Raw genomic sequence first — 20,744 nt, 5'->3', positions numbered from 1 at the left:
AAATTGAGTTCTGTGTTTACATTGAGTACTGAGTACCTGCACGACAGATGGCGCTGTTGAAGTACACCCCCTACCTGCATAGCGATCGCTGGCGGATTTTTAACGTAGAGTTTTCTGTCGAGCAACAGAGTTGCAGCTTATATAATCACCGGCTAAGTTTAATATTGAAAAAATATTATTGCAAGAAAGACAAAAGCCTTAGTTAGAAAAGCAAACTGCTACAATCCAAAGGGCCTAACTAGGAAAAGCAGCTAAAATAGAATAGAAAGCATGGAAAAAATTATAAACTATTCTTACCCTGCTACGCCCTGGCATTGCCTCTTCATCCATTTTGAAGTTTGGTGTACTACTTTTTCTTCAATGAAATCCTTTCTGAAAATAAAAAACATATTCATAAAAATGTTATTTTCATTAGTAAAATAAATTTTTGAATATACTTACCCGGTGATCATGTAGCTGCAGCTCTGCTGCCTGACAGAAAAAACCTACGGGCGGGATACGCCAGCGATCGCTATACAGGCGGGGGTGTACAACAACAGCGCCATCTGTCGAGTAGGTACTCAGGTACTTCTTGTCAACAAAGAAACAATTTTCTCCTCGGTCCACTGGGTCTCTATGGGGAGGAAGGGTGGGTCCTTTAATTCATGATCACCGGGTAAGTATATTCAAAAATTTATTTTACTAATGAAAATAACATTTTTCAATATTAATCTTACCCGGTGATCATGTAGCTGATTCACACCCAGGGGGGTGGGTGGAGACCAGCATACATGTTAACAATAGAAGCTAAGTATCCCGTATTTCATTTTAGCAGTTATTCAAAATAACAAACATAAAATTAATAAGTACCTGGTAAGGAAGTCGACTTGAACCATTACTCTGCCTTTTTAAGTACGTCTTCCTTACTGAGCCTCGCGATCCTCTTAGGATGCTGAGCGACTCCTAGGTGCTGAAGTATGAAGGGCTGCAACCCATACTAAAGGACCTCATCACAACCTCTAATCTAGGCGCTTCTCAAGAAAGAATTTGACCACCCGCCAAATCAACCAGGATGCGAAAGGCTTCTTAGCCTTCCGTACAACCCAAAAACAACAATAAAAAGCATTTCAAGAGAAAGATTAAAAAAGGTTATGGGATTATGGGAATGTAGTGGTTGAGCCCTCACCTACTACTGCACTCGCTGCTACGAATGGTCCCAGGGTGTAGCAGTTCTCGTAAAGAGACTGGACATCTTTAAGGTAAAATGATGCGAACACTGACTTGCTTCTCCAATAGGTTGCATCCATTACACTCTGCAGAGATCTGTTTTGTTTGAAGGCCACTGAAGTAGCGACAGCTCTAACTTCATGTGTCCTTACCTTCAGCAAAGCATGGTCCTCCTCATTCAGATGAGAATGGGCTTCTCTAATCAAAAGTCTGATGTAATAAGAAACTGCGTTCTTCGACATCGGTAAAGCAGGTTTCTTAATAGAACACCATAAAGCTTCTGATTGTCCTCGTAAAGGCTTCGTATGTCTTAAATAGTACTTAAGAGCTCTTACTGGGCATAGTACTCTCTCTTGTTCGTTTCCAACTAAACTGGACAGACTTGGAATCTCGAACGATTTGGGCCAAGGACGAGAAGGGAGTTCGTTTTTAGCTAAAAAACCAAGCTGTAAGGAACATGTAGCCGTTTCAGATGTAAATCCTATGTTCCTGCTGAAGGCGTGTATCTCACTGACTCTTTTAGCTGTTGCTAAGCAAACGAGGAAAAGAGTCTTCAAAGTGAGATCTTTAAAAGAGGCTGATTGAAGAGGTTCGAACCTTGCTGACATCAGGAACCTTAAGACCACGTCTAAGTTCCAACCTGGTGTGGCTAACCGACGCTCCTTTGAGGTCTCAAAAAACTTAAGGAGGTCCTGTAGATCTTTGTTGTTGGAAAGATCTAAGCCTCTGTGGCGGAAGACTGCTGCCAACATGCTTCTGTAACCTTTGATCGTAGGAGCTGATAGGGATCTTACCTTCCTTAGGTGTAAAAGGAAGTCAGCTATCTGCGTTACAGAGGTACTGGTTGAGGATACTGAATTCGCCTTGCACCAGCTTCGGAAGACTTCCCATTTTGACTGGTAGACCTTGAGAGTGGATGTCCTCCTTGCTCTGGCAATCGCTCTGGCTGCCTCCTTCGAAAAGCCTCTAGCTCTTGAGAGTCTTTCGATAGTCTGAAGGCAGTCAGACGAAGAGCGTGGAGGCTTGGGTGTACCTTCTTTACGTGCGGCTGACGCAGAAGGTCCACTCTTAGAGGAAGAGTCCTGGAAACGTCTACTAGCCATTGCAGTACCTCGGTGAACCATTCTCTCGCGGGCCAGAGGGGAGCAACCAACGTCAACCTTGTCCCTTCGTGAGAGGCGAACTTCTGCAGTACCTTGTTGACAATCTTGAACGGGGGGAACGCATAAAGGTCTAGATGGGACCAATCCAGAAGAAAGGCATCTACGTGAACTGCTGCTGGGTCCGGAATCGGTGAGCAGTAATTTGGGAGCCTCTTGGTCATCGAGGTAGCGAACAGATCTATGGTGGGCTGACCCCACAGGGTCCATAGTTTGTTGCAAACATTCTTGTGAAGGGTCCATTCTGTAGGGATGATCTGACCCTTCCGGCTGAGGCGGTCTGCCATGACATTCATGTCGCCTTGAATGAACCTCGTTACAAGCGATATGTTTCGATCTCTTGACCAGGTGAGGAGGTCCCTTGCGATCTCGAACAACGTCATCGAATGAGTCCCTCCTTGCTTGGAGATGTACGCCAAGGCTGTAGTGTTGTCGGAGTTCACCTCCACCACCTTGCCTAGAAGGAGGGACTTGAAGCTTCTCAAGGCCAGATGAACTGCCAGTAGCTCCTTGCAGTTGATGTGTAGTGCTCTTTGATCCGGATTCCACGTGCCCGAGCATTCCCGACCGTCCAGTGTCGCACCCCAGCCCGTGTCCGATGCGTCCGAGAAGAGAAGGTGGTCGGGGGTCTGAACAGCCAGTGGTAGACCTTCCCTGAGAAGAATGTTGTTCTTCCACCAAGTCAAATTATGGGGTATGAAGTTGAATCCTAACAAAACTCAAAGTATGATTGTAAGTAGGTCAAGGACGGTGGCTCCTCAACATCCGGATCTCAGTATTGATAATGTTTCTTTAAATATGTATGACTCTTTCAAAATTTTAGGTGTGATTCTCGACAGTAAATTTACTTTTGAGAAACACATAAGGTCTGTGTCTTCTTCAATTGCACAAAAAATAGGCTTATTGAGAAAGTCTTTCAAGATTTTCGGTGATCAATCTATTCTGAAGAAGTGTTTTAATTCTTTCATTCTACTTTGTTTTGAGTATTGTTCTCCTGTCTGGTCTTCTGCTGCTGATTCTCATCTTAATTTGTTGGACAGAAACTTACGGTCTATTAAATTTCTTATTCCTGATCTTGATATTAATCTCTGGCACCGTCGTTCAATTAGTTCATTATGCATGTTGCATAAGATTTTTCATAACTCTGACCATCCTTTACATTCAGATCTCCCTGGACAATTCTATCCTGTTCGTAATACTAGGCAGGCAGTTAATTCTAATAGCCAGGCCTTCTCCATCACGAGGCTCAATACTACGCAGTACTCTAGAAGTTTTATTCCAGCTGTTACCAAGTTGTGGAATGATCTTCCTAATCGGGTGGTTGAATCAGTAGAACGTCAAAAGTTCAAAGTTGGAGCAAATGCTTTTTTGTTGACCAGGCGGACATGAGTCTTTTTGTAGTTTATTTATGACATATTTGTTTTTGATGTTGTTAATAGTTTATATATGACATGTCTGTTTTGACGTTGTTACTTATTTTAGAATGATTTATTGTTAATTTGTTCTCTTCATTTATTTATTTCCTTATTTCCTTTCCTCACTGGGCTATTTTTCCCTGTTGGAGCCCCTGGGCTTATAGCATCTTGCTTTTCCAACTAGGGTTGTAGCTTGGATAGTAATAATAATAATAATAACAATGCAGACTTCATCTTCTCGGAGATAGGAACTGAGACCGCTTCTAGCGTCATGTCCTTTCTCCAGTGAGCAGCTAGGTGATACTGAAGGGGTCGGAGGTGGAGTCTCCCTAACGCGATGAACTGGTCCAGCGATGAAAGCGTCCCTATTAGACTCATCCACTGTCTGACTGAACATCGGTTCCTTTTCAGCATGCTCTGGATGCATTCTTGGGCTTGACTGATTCTGGGGGCCGACGGAAAAGCCCGAAAAGCTTGACTCTGAATCTCCATACCTAGATAGACTATAGTTTGGGATGGGACGAGTTGGGACTTTTCTATATTGACCAGGAGACCCAATTCCTTGGTCAGATCCATAGTCCATTTGAGATTCTCCAGACAGCGACGACTTGACGCAGCTCTTAAAAGCCAGTCGTCCAAATAGAGGGAGGCTCTGATGTCTGCTAAATGCAGGAATTTGGCAATATTCCTCATCAGTTTGGTAAACACTAGAGGTGCCGTGCTTAGGCCAAAGCACAGGGCTTGGAACTGGTAAACCACCTTCCCAAAGACGAACCTTAGGAAAGGTTGGGAATCTGGGTGGATGGGGACGTGAAAGTACGCGTCCTTTAGGTCTAACGAGACCATCCAGTCTTCCTTCCTGACCGATACTAGCACTGACTTCGTCGTCTCCATGGTGAACGTCTGCTTGGTGACAAAGACATTTAGAGCACTGACGTCTAGCACCGGTCTCCACCCTCCTGTCTTCTTCGCTACTAAGAAGAGACGGTTGTAGAAGCCCGGGGATTGATGGTCCCGGACTATGACTACCGCTCCCTTTTGTAGCAAGAGAGACACCTCTTGCTGTAAAGCTAGCCTCTTGTCCTCCTCTCTGTACCTGGGAGAGAGGTCGATGGGAGTTGTTGCTAGAGGGGGCTTGCGCAAGAATGGAATCCTGTGCCCCTCTCTGAGTAACTTCACAGACTGTGCGTCTGCACCCCTGTTCTCCCAGGCCTGCCAGTAGTTCTTGAGCCTGGCTCCCACTGCTGTCTGGAGAAGATGGCAGTCAGACTCTGCCTTTTGAGGACTTGGAACCTTTCTTCTTTTTGCCACGTTGACTATCGGCACGGGTACCTCCTCTGCTGGAGGTTCTGCCACGAAAGGGCGGAATGAACCTAGACGCTGGTGTGTCCATCCTAGGTCTAGGCACGGAAGGTAAAGCTGTGACTTTACGTGCGGATGACGCCACCAGGTCATGGGTGTCTTTCTGGATCAACGAGGCGGCAATCCCCTTGATCAGCTCTTCAGGAAAGAGACACTTGGATAGCGGAGCAAACATCAGCTCTGACTTCTGACATGGTGTGACCCCTGCCGACAAGAAGGAGCAAAGGTGATCTCGCTTCTTAAGAACTCCAGACATGAAAGAAGCCGCAAGCTCGCCAGACCCATCCCGAATGGCTTTGTCCATGCAGGACATGATGAGCATGGCAGAGTCCTTATCCGAAGGGGAGGTCTTTCTGCTCAACGCTCCCAAACACCAGTCCAGGAAGTTGAAGATCTCAAAAGCACGGAAAACTCCCTTCAAAAGATGGTCCATGTCCGAAGAGGTCCAGCAAATCTTGGACCGTCTCATAGCCAGTCTGCGGGGAGAGAAGTCGCCCTGGGCAGAGGCAGGAACTCCCAAGCCTAGAACCTCTCCTGTGGCATACCAAACGCTAGATCTGGAAGCAAGCTTGGCCGGGGGAAACAAGAAGGTTGTCTTCCCAAGTTGCTTCTTGGCCTGCAGCCACTCTCCCAGTACCCTAAAAGCTCTCTTGGATGAGCGAGCGAGTACGAGCTTCGTAAAGGCAGGAGCTGCTGACTGCATGCCTAAAGCGAACTCAGAGGGAGGAGAGCGTGGAGCTGCAGACACAAACTGCTCCGGATACAACTCCTTAAACAGGGCAAGGACTTTCCTAAAGTCTAAGGAGGGAGGCGTAGTCTTGGGTTCATCTATGTCGGAGTGTTGATCGTCCAAATGCGCAGCTTCGTCGTCATCAGAGATTCCTTCATCCGAATGCTGAGGAGGAAGCGGCAAAGGAGGAGAAGAAAGCTGAACAGCTGAATCCGGCAGCACGGGTGCATGCATAGCTGCACTGGATCCAACATCATGCCGCTGCTGGTCAGTCTGAGAGCTGGCAACAACAAAAGCGGAGTGGTGGTGCGTGGTGGGGACTGCCGTGGGTTGCGGAGACTGCCGCATTGCGTCAAAACACGGCAGCTTGACTGCACCTTCCCACTGCTGATGCGGTAGCTCACGCATGTCAACGGAGGGTGCCGCACGTCGGCTAACGTCAACATGCGTCTGGCAGGGTCGACTGCGCATCGGTGGTGGAGCTCTCACAGCCGGAGTGTGGGAGCAGGCAGCCGCAGTGTCAGCTGAGCGCACAACCGTGGCAGGTTGTAGGTTAACGGGTGCAGCGTCAACCTTCTCAGCACGATACTCCTGCATGAAGGAAGCTAGCTGAGTCTGCATAGACTGCAGCAAAGACCACTTAGGGTCTACAGCGGTTGGTGCAGCAACAGACGGAGTGATTGCCTGCTGCGGAACCACTCTACCTCTCTTGGGAGGTGTGCAGTCTTCGGAAGACTGCGGTGAGTCCGAACTGACCCAGTGGCTACACCTGGGCCGTTGGACTCGCTCGGAAGGGACCTTGCGCTTGAGAGGTCGTGAGACCTTGGTCCAGCGTTTCTGACGAGAAACTTCTTCCGCAGACGAGGAATGAATGGGCTCACTCGTCTGTTTGTGGGTGGGACGATCTCTGCAAGATACGTCCGAAACCACTGAGGGTACATCTGTACGCTGATCAAGGCCTGTCGAACCCTTTGGTCCTTCGACATTGCTTCTCCCCTGGGCTTGGGAGCTTGCAAGAGGTCCCGGACTGGGAGGACGACTGGCACGAACAGATGCACCCTCATGCGTAACACTGACACTTTTCACTGCACTTGCACTCACTACACTTCCCACTGCACTTTTCTCCTTCAACTCTTTGACGTCGGCCAAGAGTTGATTGCGGTCATTCGCTAATGACTCAACTCTGTCACCAAGAGCCTGAATGGCACGCATCATATCCGCCATCGAGGGTTGATGAGAGCTGGTAGAAGGGTCGGGTGTAACCACTACAGGGGAAGGAATAGGTTGAGGGGCATGGGGAGAGGAAAAATCAAAAGAGCGAGACGAACTCCTCCTGATCCTATCCTTCTCTAGCCTACGTGCATTCTTAAGGAATTCTTGAAAATCGAATTCCGAAAGCCCAGCGCATTCCTCACATCGATCTTCCAATTGACAGGCTTTACCCCTACAATTGGAACAAACGGTGTGAGGATCTATAGAGGCCTTCGGAAGACGCCTAGAACAGTCCCTAGCGCTACACTGCCTGTACTTGGGGACTTGAGTAGGGTCAGACATCTTGAATTAGTCAAAGGGGGAAATCCAAAATCTATCCAAGTCGTCAACAAATAATCCAAAATCTAATCAATGAAAGTGATAAAGTATTGATGATAACTTCTGTACAGCGAAAGCTAATAACTAGAGAGAATACATCACCAAAAAGCGTGAAAATCAACTCCAGAAACAACAGCGTATCAAGTAGGTCTTGCCGGTGGCACGACAGAGAGAAAAAATTGGTTCTTTGTTGACAAGAAGTACCTGAGTACCTACTCGACAGATGGCGCTGTTGTTGTACACCCCCACCTGTATAGCGATCGCTGGCGTATCCCGCCCGTAGGTTTTTTCTGTCGGGCAGCAGAGCTGCAGCTACATGATCACCGGGTAAGATTAATATTGAAAAATATATTCACACACAAATAACAGTATTTCTAAACAAAAATAAAATATTTTGGAAGTATTTTTTTATTTTTCCCTACTTTACAAACCTGATTTCTTTACATAGAAGAAATCATTGCAAGCTGGCATAAGGTTAGAAAAACTTTTATCGAGGTGTCAACAACCATTACAGTTGTTATCCATGGTAATGAGGAGAAGCACTGTTCCCCTTGCTCACTCATATCTTCTTCACTTTGATTGCAGCTGGGACTTTCTCTGGAGGTAGGTGACAGTGGGTAAAGTATGTGTAAAGAACTAAGGTTAGTGTTGTTAGGAAAAATACAAATAACCTCTAAATTTGTTATTTGTTCTGACAAATACTGTACAAACCATTGTTCTTTACATAGAGACTCACCCTAAAGTGGGTGGAAGTCATTTCAACTAGCTGAAATTTTTTACCTGGATCAATGTATCCGACCATGATATTGTAAGGGATGACCAACCTGACACATTGTAAACCAATGACCTGTCAATACCAGTGGGTTGACAGCCCATGAAAAAGCAATTACGAGCGTAAGAACGTAACTGTGATTGTCATGGGCTATATATAATCAACATATTTGTGAATATACACAATGAGGACCAGAAGTCCCAACTTCCACTCATAAGGTGAGTAGGGATGTAACAGAATATATAAACATATATTCTAGCTACAAGCAATATGGGGCATACCTGTAGTAGAAGAGATCCAGCTGAAAGGGTCTTCAGATGCTGTCCTCCAAGAGAAGATGAAGAAAGGGAAAGGCAAGTCAATCCCTTTTCATTCATCCCAGACTAACACCGTGACCTCAGTCCTCAAAAGACTGCTAATAATCCTGTGAAGAGCTGAGGCAGCTACAGTATACCACTTGCTGTGCAACAAGGCCTATCAAATTTTGGAACCTGTGTTACGTCTCCCTGGTTTTGAGTAGTAGAGACAGATTGTCTTTTCCTTGTACACACATGTAGTGCCATCATCACAGAAAAGTCCTTCTTGAATGCCAGGGACATAATTATGACCCCGACGTTGTGTCATACCCCTTACTGTTGAAGAGAGGAAGGATTAATGGCACGGTTGATGATCTGCCTGATCCACGAGGCGTATCTCGTCCCTATTTTCTTAACTCTGTCTGTGTTGACAAACAAGTGCTTTATTCATGGGCAAGATCCTCAAGTTTGTTCAAGTAGCACCTTAGTGCTCTTACAGGACACAAAAGCAGCTGAGCAGGATCATCGGTTCGGAATCTGATTCCTAGCAATGAACTAGCTAACCCTCTTAGCAGAGGTTAAAGCAAGAAGAAAAAGGTTTTCCAATTTAATCATGGTTCGAAGCCCAATGTTATGATTTGTAAGTGCTCCTTTCAGGGAAAGGACAACATTCGTCCCTCAGGTGGACCAGGAAATCTACTATTTCGCGAAGAGATACTTCTAACGGCCTCAGGTTCTGGAAGGCACACCACTTTACAAACGTAGCCCATTTCGCCTGGTAGACTACGACTGAGGATCTCCTAAGATAACCTGTCATCCTAGTGGCGGTCCTTGACGAGTAGCCTTCCTTCCTCAACAAACGCTCGATAACCTCCACGCGTGTAGCCGGAGGGACCGGGGGTTTTCGTGGAACTTTTCGAAGTGTGGTTGACAAAGGAGGTCCTCCTTGTCTGGCAGGGGCCACGGAGGGAGGATTGCTAACTTCTTCAGGTATGCGAACCATTCTCTCTCCGGCCACCAGGGCGCTACCAAAGTCATCCGCAGGTCCTTTGACTGTCTGACTCTGTTGAGGGCCTGTCTGAGTGTTCCGAAGGGAAGGAAGGCATATGCGTCGAGTCCGTCCCATGGATGCTGAAAGGCGTCCTCGAATGCTGCTGTAGGATCAGGGACTGGAGAGCAGAATACCAGGAGCTGGGTGTTGAGTCTCATGGCGAACAGATCTATCACAGGGGACCCCCATTTGTCTAGGAGTGTCTGGGCTACCTCCGGGTGTAGGGTCCACTCTGAGCCTACTACCTGACCTATCCTGCTGAGGCCGTCGGCTAGGACGTTCTTTTTCCCCGGAATGAACCTGGCCGTCAGCTCGATGTGTTCTTTTTCGGCCCAATCCAGGATCTTTGCTGTGAGGTCGCACAGTTCTCTTGACTTGAGCCCCCCTTGATTCTTCACGTAGGCTACCACAGTGGCGTTGTCGCACATGAGAGCCGCAGTGTTTCCTTGGAGACAATGGACGAACTTCATGCACGCTCTTTGGACCGCTAGTAACTCTAGCACGTTTATGTGAAAGGTCTCCTCCTCTTGGGACCACTTGCCTTTTGCCATTTCTTTCGTGGAGATGAGCTCCCCACCCCTCCTTCGATGTGTCCGTGAAGAGCAATATCTCTGGAGGGGTGGTCGCGAAAGGCATCCCTTTTAGAGTGTTCGCCCTGTCTGACCACCTTCTAAAGTTCAGAAAACTTTTACGTTCTTTAAGTAAGGGCAAGGGGTCCTGTGTAAGATCAAGTGGACGCCAAAGATCGGTAAACAATCCGGAATATTACGTTAGGTTAACCTGGTCCCCTTACAGATATTATTGTACTGTATTACAGGGCAATGTAACATAGGGAAAAAACTACCTTTTTCTATAGAAAAAATTCCGCTCTCTTCGAAAATGACACTCATTCCCGTCGCAAATGAATAGTACCAACACGGTATTATTGTACAGTACTGTATTACAGGGCAATGTAACCTAGGGAAAAAACTACTTTTGTCTATAGAAAAAATTCCGCTCTCTTCGAAAATGACACTTGTTCTTGTTGCAAATGAATAGTTTCAGAAATATATATATATATCTATATCCAACAATAATGGGGGACACCCAGTGGGAACTCGGGGTTTTGGGTGGGGAAAGCATACTGGGGAATCAGTATATAATGGTAAAACAAGCCTTTTCTTCTCAATAATTTACATTACCTTCTTGGATGTATAATAAACCGATGAAAAAATACGGTAATATTGAGCTGCCATTAGCAATATTAGCGTAACATGCTAACATTATCAGTGTTTTTAATTTTTCCATTGAGATTCTACCAGTCGGTTGTAGTCACTCTCGTTCGTTCGTTTATACATAACAACTTTCGACCTTCAGCGCATAAACTCTTCCCACCTGCGCATAAACTCTTCCCACCTGCGCATAAACTCCCCCTCCACCAATAGGATTACTTCTTCTCTTATAACCCCTCCCCATTTTCCCCTACGTCATTTTAACCGCTTCATTCAAATATTCGACTTCACCCGCTTTGTTAAAGTATTTTACTTGATCCTGTACAACTATACCATTCCTTTTATGTAATACCCTCGTATACATATTACGTTTGACCCAAGAATTACTCGTTTTATTATCCGATATCTTATAAAATCTCCTCATTTTATATTCCCATTAAATATGTTATTTTTATTAGTAAAATAAATTTTTGAATATACTTACCCGATAATCATGTAGCTGTCAACTCCGTTGCCCGACAGAATTCTATGGAGGGATACGCCAGCTATCACAATACTAGAAGGGGGTGTACTTACCAGCGCCACCTGTGGCCAGGTACTCAAGTACTTCTTGTTGACACCTCCTCAATTATTCCTCGGTCCACTGGTTCTCTATGGGGAGGAAGGGAGGGTCGATTAAATCATGATTATCGGGTAAGTATATTCAAAAATTTATTTTACTAATAAAAATAACATTTTTCAATATTAAACTTACCCGATAATCATGTAGCTGATTCACACCCAGGGGGGTGGGTGAAAACCAGTGTACAAGATTAAAGGATAGCTAAGTATCCCATATTTCATATAACAGTTATCTCAAATAACAATGAAATAATAAGTACCTGGTAAGGAAGTCGAATTGAACCGTTACTCTGCCTCTTTTTTAAGTTCGTCTTCCTTACTGAGCGCAGCGTTCCTCTTGGAGGCTGAACCAACCCAAAGGTGCCAAAGTATATGGGGTTGCAACCCCTACTAAAGGACCTCTACAAAACCTCTAACCCAGGCGCTTCTCAAGAATGAATAGACCACCCGCCAAATCAAAAGGATGCGGAAGGCTTCTTAGCCTACCGTAACAACCATAAAAACAACAATAAAAGCATTCAAGAGAAAGGTTAAAAAAGGTTATGGGATTAAGGGAATGTAGTGGCTGAGCCCTCACCTACTACTGCACTCGCTGCTACGAATGGTCCCAGGGTGTAGCAGTTCTCGTAAAGAGACTGGACATCTTTAAGATAAAATGATGCAAACACTGACTTGCTCCTCCAATAGGTTGCATCCATTATGCTCTGCAGAGAACGGTTTTTATTAAAGGCCATCGAAGTAGCTACGGCTCTTACTTCGTGGGTCCTTACCTTCAGCAATGCAAGGTCTTCCTCCTTTAAGTGAGAGTGGGCTTCTCTAATCAGAAGCCTTATATAATATGAAACCCCATTCTTGGACATGGGCCTCGAAGGTTTCTTGATGGCACACCATAAGGCTTCTGACTGTCCTCGAAGAGGTTTAGACCTCTTAAGATAAAATTTGAGAGCTCTGACAGGGCAAAGAACTCTCTCTAGTTCGTTACCTACCATGTTGGAGAGGCTAGGTATTTCAAACGATCTAGGCCAAGGACGTGAAGGAAGTTCGTTCTTTGCTAGGAATCCGAGCTGAAAAGAACATGTTGCAGATTCGGTCGTGAAACCAATGTTCTTGCTGAAGGCATGAACCTCACTGACTCTCTTAGCTGTTGCAAGGCAGACGAGAAAAAGAGTCTTGAGGGTAAGGTCCTTGAAGGAAGCTGACTGGAGAGGTTCGAACCTAGGTGACATAAGGAACCTTAAGACTACGTCTAGATTCCAGCCTGGAGTGGATAGACGACGCTCTTTAGACGTCTCAAAAGACTTAAGAATGTCTTGAAGGTCCTTGTTGGAAGAAAGGTCCAAACCTCTGTGGCGGAGAACTGAAGCCAACATACTCCTATACCCTTTAATCGTAGGGGCTGAAAGGGATCTCTCATTCCTAAGATGTAGAAGGAAGTCAGCTATTTGGGTCACAGAGGTATTGGTAGAGGATATTGAATTGGCTCTACACCAGCTTCGGAAGACCTCCCACTTAGACTGGTAGACTCTACGAGTGGAAACCCTTCTCGCTCTGGCAATCGCACTGGCTGCCTCCTTCGAAAAGCCTCTAGCTCTAGCGAATCTTTCGACAGTCTGAAGGCAGTCAGCCGAAGAGCGTGGAGGTTTGGGTGCAACCTGTCTACGTGAGGTTGACGTAGAAGGTCCACTCTTAGAGGTAGAGTCCTGGGGATGTCGACTAGCCATTGAAGTACCTCTGTGAACCATTCTCTTGCAGGCCAAAGGGGAGCAACCAGCGTCAGCCGTGTCCCTTCGTGCGAGATGAATTTCTGCAGAACTTTGTTTATTATCTTGAACGGTGGGAATGCGTACAGGTCGAGATGGGACCAGTTCAGTAGAAAAGCATCCACATGAACTGCTGCAGGGTCTGGAACAGGGGAACAGTACAGCGGAAGTCTCTTGGTTATGGAGGTGGCAAACAGATCTATGGTAGGTTGACCCCACAAGGTCCAAAGTCTGTTGCACACACTCTTGTGGAGGGTCCATTCCGTGGGAATGACCTGATTCCTTCTGCTTAGGCGATCTGCTGAGACGTTCATATCGCCCTGAATGAACCTCGTGACCAGAGTGAGGTTTAGACCTCTTGACCAAATGAGGAGGTCCCTTGCGATCTCGTATAGGCTCCTCGAATGGGTCCCTCCTTGCTTGGAGATGTAAGCCAAGGCTGTGGTATTGTCTGAGTTCACCTCCACCACTTTGCCTAGCAGGAGGGACTTGAAGTTCAACAGGGCTAAATGAACTGCTAGTAGCTCCTTGCAGTTGATGTGGAGTAATCCCTGTTCTTCGTTCCACGTTCCCGAGCATTCCCGTCCGTTCAAGGTCGCACCCCAGCCCGAGTCCGATGCATCTGAGAAGAGATGAAGATTGGGGGTCTGAATAGCCAACGATAGACCCTCCCTGAGAAGGAGGTTGTGCTTCCACCACAGGAGAGTGGTCTTCATCTCTTGGGTGATTGGGATAGAGACTGCTTCGAGAGTCGAACCCTTGTCCCAATGAGCTGCAAGATGGAATTGAAGAGGGCGGAGGTGGAGTCTCCCTAGCTCGACGAACAGGGCCAGTGATGAAAGGGTCCCTGTGAGACTCATCCACTGTCTCACCGAGCAACTGCTCCTCTTCAGCATGCTCATGATGCACTCTAGGGCTTGGCTTATCCTGGGGGCCGATGGAAAAGCCCGAAAATCCTGACTCCGAATCTCCATTCCCAGGTACACAATGGATTGGGAGGGAATGAGTTGAGACTTTTCTATGTTGACTAATAGACCCAGTTCTCTGATTAAGTCTAAAGTCCAATTGAGATTCTCCAGACAGCGACGACTCGTGGAGGCTCTCAACAGCCAGTCGTCTAAGTAGAGGGAGGCTCTGATGTCCGATAAGTGTAGGAATTTTGCTATATTCCTCATCAGATGAGTAAAGACCATAGGAGCTGTGCTTAGGCCAAAACACAGGGCTTGGAATTGGAAGACAACCTTTCCGAAAACGAATCTCAGGAAAGGTTGGGAGTCTGGATGAATAGGAACGTGAAAGTAGGCATCTTTCAAGTCCAACGAGACCATCCAGTCCTCCTGCCTGACCGCTGCTAAGACCGACTTCGTCGTCTCCATCGTGAACGTCTGCTTGGTGACATACGCGTTGAGCGCGCTGACGTCCAGCACCGGTCTCCAACCCCCTGTCTTCTTGGCCACAAGAAAGAGACGGTTGTAGAAGCCCGGGGATTGATGGTCCCGGACTATAACCACTGCCTTCTTCTGCACAAGTAGCGACACCTCCTGGTGCAATGCTAGCCTCTTGTCCTCTTCTTTGTAGTTGGGAGAGAGGTTGATGGGCGATGTGGTCAGAGGTGGTTTGAGGCAGAATGGAATCCTGTAACCGTTCCTCAGCCAACTGACAGACTGGGCGTCTGCACCTCTCTTCTCCCAGGCTCGCCAGAAGATCTTGAGTCTGGCTCCTACTGCTGTCTGGAGATGCGGAGAGTCAGTTTTTTCCTTTAGATGTCCTGGAGCCTTTCCTGGACTTGCTCCTGTAAGAGTCTGGACGGGAGCTTCCTCGGCTGGGGGCTCTACCACGAAAGGGCGGTATGAACCTCGTAGCAGGGGTATCAACCACTGGGGAGCGATAAGTCTTGGGGACTGAGGTAGCAACCTTAGACTTACGAGCCGATGAGGCTACAAGATCGTGTGTGTCCTTTTGTATCAGGGCAGCAGACAAGTCCTTAACCAGCTCTTCGGGGAAGAGGAACTTCGAGAGCGGAGCAAAAAGGAGTTGTGACCTTTGGCAAGGTGTAATGCTGGAGGAAAGGAAGGTACACAGCTGTTCCCTTTTCTTCAAAACCCCTGATACAAACAACGACGCAAGCTCACCAGATCCATCCCTAATGGCCTTATCCATGCAGGACATTAATAGCATGGCAGAATCCTTGTCCGCAGGAGAGGTCTTCTTGCTGAGGGCCCCCAGGCACCAGTCAAGAAAGTTGAACATCTCAAATGCTCTAAACAGTCCTTTCAGTAAGTGATCCAGGTCTGAGAAGGTCCAGCAAACCTTAGAACGCCTCATTGCAGTTCTCCGAGGCGAGTCTACCAGACTTGAGAAGTCAGCCTGGGCAGAGGCAGGTACTCCCAAGCCTGGTGCTTCTCCTGTGGCATACCAAACGCTCGCTTTCGAGGTGAGCTTAGTCGGCGGGAACATGAAAGAAGTTTTGCCAAGGTGTTGCTTAGTCTGCAGCCACTCCCCTAAGATCCTTAATGCTCTCTTAGAGGACCTTGCTAGGAATAGCTTAGTATAGGAGGACTTAGCTTGTTGTACGCCCAGCGAAAACTCAGATGGTGGAGAGCGGGGAATAGCAGAGACAAAGTGGTCTGGGTAAACCTCCCTAAGCAGAGCCAAGACCTTACGAAAGTCAATAGACTGTGGAGAAGGCTTGGATTCATCCACGTCTGACGAGGGATCCAGGTGTGCCTCCTCATCATCAGACGCCTCATCATCAGAGTGTAGCGAAGATATTGGACAAGAATGCTGAACAGCAGAGTCAGAACGAGTAGGAACAATATTAGTGGTTTCCTCTTCAAGTAACTGTTGAGGGAGAACCTGAGGCTCAGACTGCAAAGGCTGAATAACAGACAAAGCAGAAGGAATGCGCATGGGTGGAGGAGGCTGACTCCTAGCATGAGAGGTTGAACCCAAGGGTTGCGCTTGCTGAGCGGTTGGTGGAAGCGGAGTAGCAAGTTCCTGTTCCTGTGGTGTGAGCGGAGCGTGAAGAGGTTGAGGCTGCGCAGAACAAGGTAAATGTCTCGCAAGCTGAGGCTCCTGAGGCGCAAGGCCAAGGCGTAGTGGAGCTTGCCTTGAGGATGGTTGAGCTCGCTGCAGCGAGAGCTGAGGAGACTGACTCATGCACGGGAGAGGTTGTTGTACCTCAGCCGAGAGTTGCACCACTGGTGGAGCAGCAAGGGGAGGCGGAGGAAGAGAGGTATAATCCTCCTGATCCCATAGCAAAGGTTGCCTTAAAGAAGGCGGAGGCTGAACACCACTGGGAACAGCAAACTCAGACTGTGGCTCAACATCGTACGCCTGGCAGGTGGTACTGCGATCAGGCGGAGCAAGCGCAGGCGGAGCGAGCGTAGGCGGAGCGAACACAGGCGGAGGGAGTGTAGGCGGAGGCGGAGGCGCAACACTCTCAGCCCGACACTCACGCATCAAGTCCGAAAGCTGTGCTTGCATGGACTGTAGTAGAGTCCACTTAGGGTCGGCAGAAACTACAGTAGGCTGAGGTAAAGCCTTAACAGTCGAGCTCTGTTGTGGCAGAACCTTACTCCTCTTGGGCGGAGTGCAGTCGACAGATGACTGCGGCGAGTCAGAGCTGAGCCAATGACTGCAACCTGGCTGAGCACTCGCGGACTGGACTCTGCGTTTAAGTGGTCTCGAGACCTGAGACCAACGTTTCTTCCCTGACAGATGATCAGCGGACGAGAACAAGACGGGCTCAATCGTCTGCAGGTGGGAGTGACGGTCTTTGGAAGACACGCCCGCAACCACCGAGGATACTTCTGTGCGCCTAACAAGGCCTGCCGAACCCTTATGCCCTTCGACATTGCTTCTCCCCTGGGCTTGGGAGCTTGCAAGAGGTCCCGGACTGGGAGGACGACTGGCTCGCACAGAAGTATCCTCACGCACCACACTGGCACTGACACTAGCACTTGGCACTGCACTGACACTAGCACTCGTCACAGCACTGGCACTAATTCCACCCACTGCACTCTTGACCTTAAGTTCCTTAACTTCGGCCATCAGAGACTTATGGTCACTTACCACTGACTCTACTTTATCGCCTAAGGCCTGAATAGCACGCAAAACAACAGACATATCAGGCGGAGGGCAAACAGTAGGTTCGGGGGTAGCCACTACAGGGGTAGGAAAAGGTAGGGGATCATGAGGTGAGGAAAACAGTGAAGAGTGAGAAGAACTCCTCCTAACTCTACCTCTCTCTAACTTAGTTGAATATTTTAAAAGACTCCAGTTCCGAAAGACCGGCGCATTCCTCACATCGATTTTCTAACTGACAGGGTCTGTCCCTACAGTCAGAACAAGCGGTGTGAGGATCTACCGAGGCCTTCGGAATACGCCTATTGCAAGACCTACATCGTCTATGGGAGGGGGCTTGCGAAATGTCAGACATCTTGAATCCAAAGAGTTAGCCAAAGGGGTTTCCAAAATCAAGCAAAAGATCGTTAACCGTATATCAGGACTATATAAAAGCTATCTAGCTAATATAAGAAGGTTTCCAGTAAAGCGACAGCCGAAATCTGAGAGAATACTTCACCAATTAGCCGTGAACAAACTCGAAGATCATAAGCATATCCCAGAACGTCTTGCCGGAAGCACGACAGAGGAATAATTGAGGAGGTGTCAACAAGAAGTACTTGAGTACCTGGCCACAGGTGGCGCTGGTAAGTACACCCCCTTTTAGTATTGTGATAGCTGGCGTATCCCTCCATAGAATTCTGTCGGGCAACGGAGTTGACAGCTACATGATTATCGGGTAAGTTTAATATTGAAAAATTATTTATCACACACTCCATTTTATCTTGCTATATTACTTTTATACATTTTGTTATTACCTTGTCACACACAGATTTCACAAAAATACTTGCTCTGGACAAGTTTCCCATTCTGGTTCATTCACGTTTACGCTTTAGATTCAGTTGTTTTTCCGTTAACCAATCACGAACCCTTACGTATGGAAAGTTTGCACAGGGGGGTTAATATTTCCCAACCCCCACCTTCCAACAAACCCTTTTCCGCGGAAACCTTTGTCCAAGTTAGGCCTTTGTTAGTTCAAGTGACGTCTTTTTGCATATTTTACGATGGCAGTTTTAGAAACTTGTAATGTCTGCAGTAATCCATACTTGAAAGCATTTCGGTGAATTCCAATGTTGATAATTTTCTTAAATCTCATAATATAATAGCCCAACATTTACAGTGTCCCAAGTGCAGTACTAAGCTAAGACAAAGAAGAAACGGCGACTTGGATATACAGAAGTCAAGAAGTCACAGTCACAACACCCTGGTGACTCACAAGTTTCGTTGTCGTGGTCATAAAAGTGAGTCATTGATTCCTTTATTTTTATATATTTGCAGGTAGAACCTTGGATAGGGGTCGTGACCTGGGAAGGGGGTCCGGGGCAAGGGGTTGTGACCTGGGAAGGGGGTCTGGGGGCTTGGCCCCGGCTAGGGGTTGTGACCTGGGAACTTCTAGGTTAGGTTAGGTGGGTTTGTTAGGTTCTGTACCCTTTTGTACCTTTTTATGTATCGTGGTTCTTCTGTTTGTTTGCGGTAGAAATTAAGGTCAAATCATGTTATTTACTACAGGAAAACATATATTTTCTGTTCGAAATGAGAATCTGTAATACAGTAAAACTTTACACCCCCTTACACTGTTGTATTCTAAGTTAGCCATAATGATACATACAGGTGGCCGCTATCATACATACACCCCGCTGTTATTATTCCTAGAAGTGTATGTGTGATGACAGTTATGACCCGTAACTCAGTTGTTTTTAACCCTATCGCTAAGAGGATGGAATTGTAACGGGATCGGCTGGGAGTCCGTTAGGCAGGTAGCTAAGGACACGGCTCACAGGTTAGGTTAGGTAGGGAAGTTTAGATTAGGTGGTGTACTGTGCTCGAGGGATGTCTAGTTCGTCGTTATAAAAAGGCTCATATGGTAATTCTATACAATAGTTCTGCTTGCAAGTTATCAAATTTAAGTACTATCACTTAAAAGAGGGAAGTCCTAGGTTTCGTTATATATGAAAGGAGCCTTTGTATAACAGCGGCCAGTTCCTCGCGCATTCATTAAATGGACATCAACTAACAAACTTTCACCCCTAACCTAACCTACAAGTTGTGCCCTTACCTACATACCTAAGGGGGGGGGTGTAACTGCCCCCTGCGGACACCCCCCCCCCCCCCCTTACACTGCCGTATTCTAAGTTAGTCATAATAATACATACAGGTGGCCGCTTTCATACATACACCCCGTAATTGCTGACTCCACAAAATAAGTATTATGGATAGGTGCAAAGCTTCTAAGCTTATTCTTATTATTGTAATTAAGCTTGATCTGAAGCTGAACATAACTTCTTTTGTTGTTTATTAATATCCTTTCCTGGATCAAGATTTGCCGTACCAATACAACACTACATGTTTATGAATATTTCTGAGTTCAAAAATGTGTCTAATACACCTGGGTGCCTATTTTTGGTGATTTCTAGTATTCTTACCTTTGTAAACTTTGTGAAGAACTTTTGGCTTTTACTGAAACTTGAAATACGTTCAGATTCACGTTCAGTTCCGGTATATCGTATCCTTTGCAACGGCGCCTCCAAAGTTTATCTTATTCTGTTATGTCTTTTCCTCCACATCAGGTTTAATACTTCTTTTTTCTTTTCTATATCTGTTTCCCTAAATAAAAATAATCCTACTATTCTCTTTGGGTCTTCCTCGTATGGTTGTTGTAGGTCAATTACTTTATTCCTTTCTTTTCTATATTCCTGGCAAAATAACAACAAAATGTATCAAATCTTCCTCCTCATTTTCACAAAAATTACAGTTTACATTCCCCCCATTGTGTCTATTTACAATATTTAGTTTTAACGTATTAGTTCTTGCTCTAAAAAAAAAATTCACTAAAGCAAATGTATTATCATAAAGCAACTCTTCTTTAATTTCTTCCTTTCTTTATTTTACACTTTCTCTCCCTTTGCTTTAGTTTAGTTTAGAGTTTGTCTCGCATTTCTTTTCTGGCTTTCCAAAGTTTGTGAATGATTCTCCGACGTTCAAATATATTTTCATAATTTTCTAATTAAAAAAGTAGTAGTATTTTCATTATGCTTTCTTTATTTTCAGGGCATGGTCTCATTTATAAAGTACAATGTTCTCGTTTCTTATTCTATCAAGTCTTTTTCTTTCCCCAATCTGGTATAAAGTGTATCAGCCTTTCTTCCTCCTTCTCACATAGCTTGCATCTCGTATCCCACATTTTCAAATTTCTTCCTCCACTGTAGATCTAAAAAGTATGGCTGAATCCTGTCAGTTAATATACGTTTTCTTCTTCCTTTATTTGTGGTTTCCATCTGTAGTATAGTTGCAACGTGTTTTCCTTTCTTTATTTCATCTTCCCATATTTTTTGTCCAATGTTTTTATTTTTCTATCGAGATCCTTTGCATTCAGAAGGCCATGGAGGTTTAAATTCATAACTTGTAGACGGCCTTTAATAGTTTTCTGCCCATTCAATTTGTTTTG

General features: G+C 46.1%; 1 protein-coding gene across 1 annotated transcript in view; it reads right to left on the bottom strand.

Moving 5' to 3' along the window:
• Nse4 (Non-SMC element 4) overlaps positions 1-19,853 on the bottom strand; it is a 72,278-nt gene extending 52,425 nt beyond the window's left edge. The window contains exons 1-2 of the mRNA XM_068362920.1: positions 19,723-19,853; positions 298-372 (exon numbers count right to left, since the gene is read on the bottom strand). Coding sequence (XP_068219021.1) covers positions 298-330 — 33 coding nt within the window. The 5' untranslated portion in view covers positions 331-372; positions 19,723-19,853. The remainder of the gene's footprint in view (positions 1-297; positions 373-19,722) is intronic.
• Positions 19,854-20,744: the final 891 nt, after the last annotated feature.

Source organism: Palaemon carinicauda, chromosome 39 (assembly GCF_036898095.1).
Source record: "Palaemon carinicauda isolate YSFRI2023 chromosome 39, ASM3689809v2, whole genome shotgun sequence".
NCBI classification, from domain to species: Eukaryota; Metazoa; Arthropoda; class Malacostraca; order Decapoda; family Palaemonidae; genus Palaemon; species Palaemon carinicauda.
This window is presented reverse-complemented; position numbering and strand designations above follow the sequence as displayed.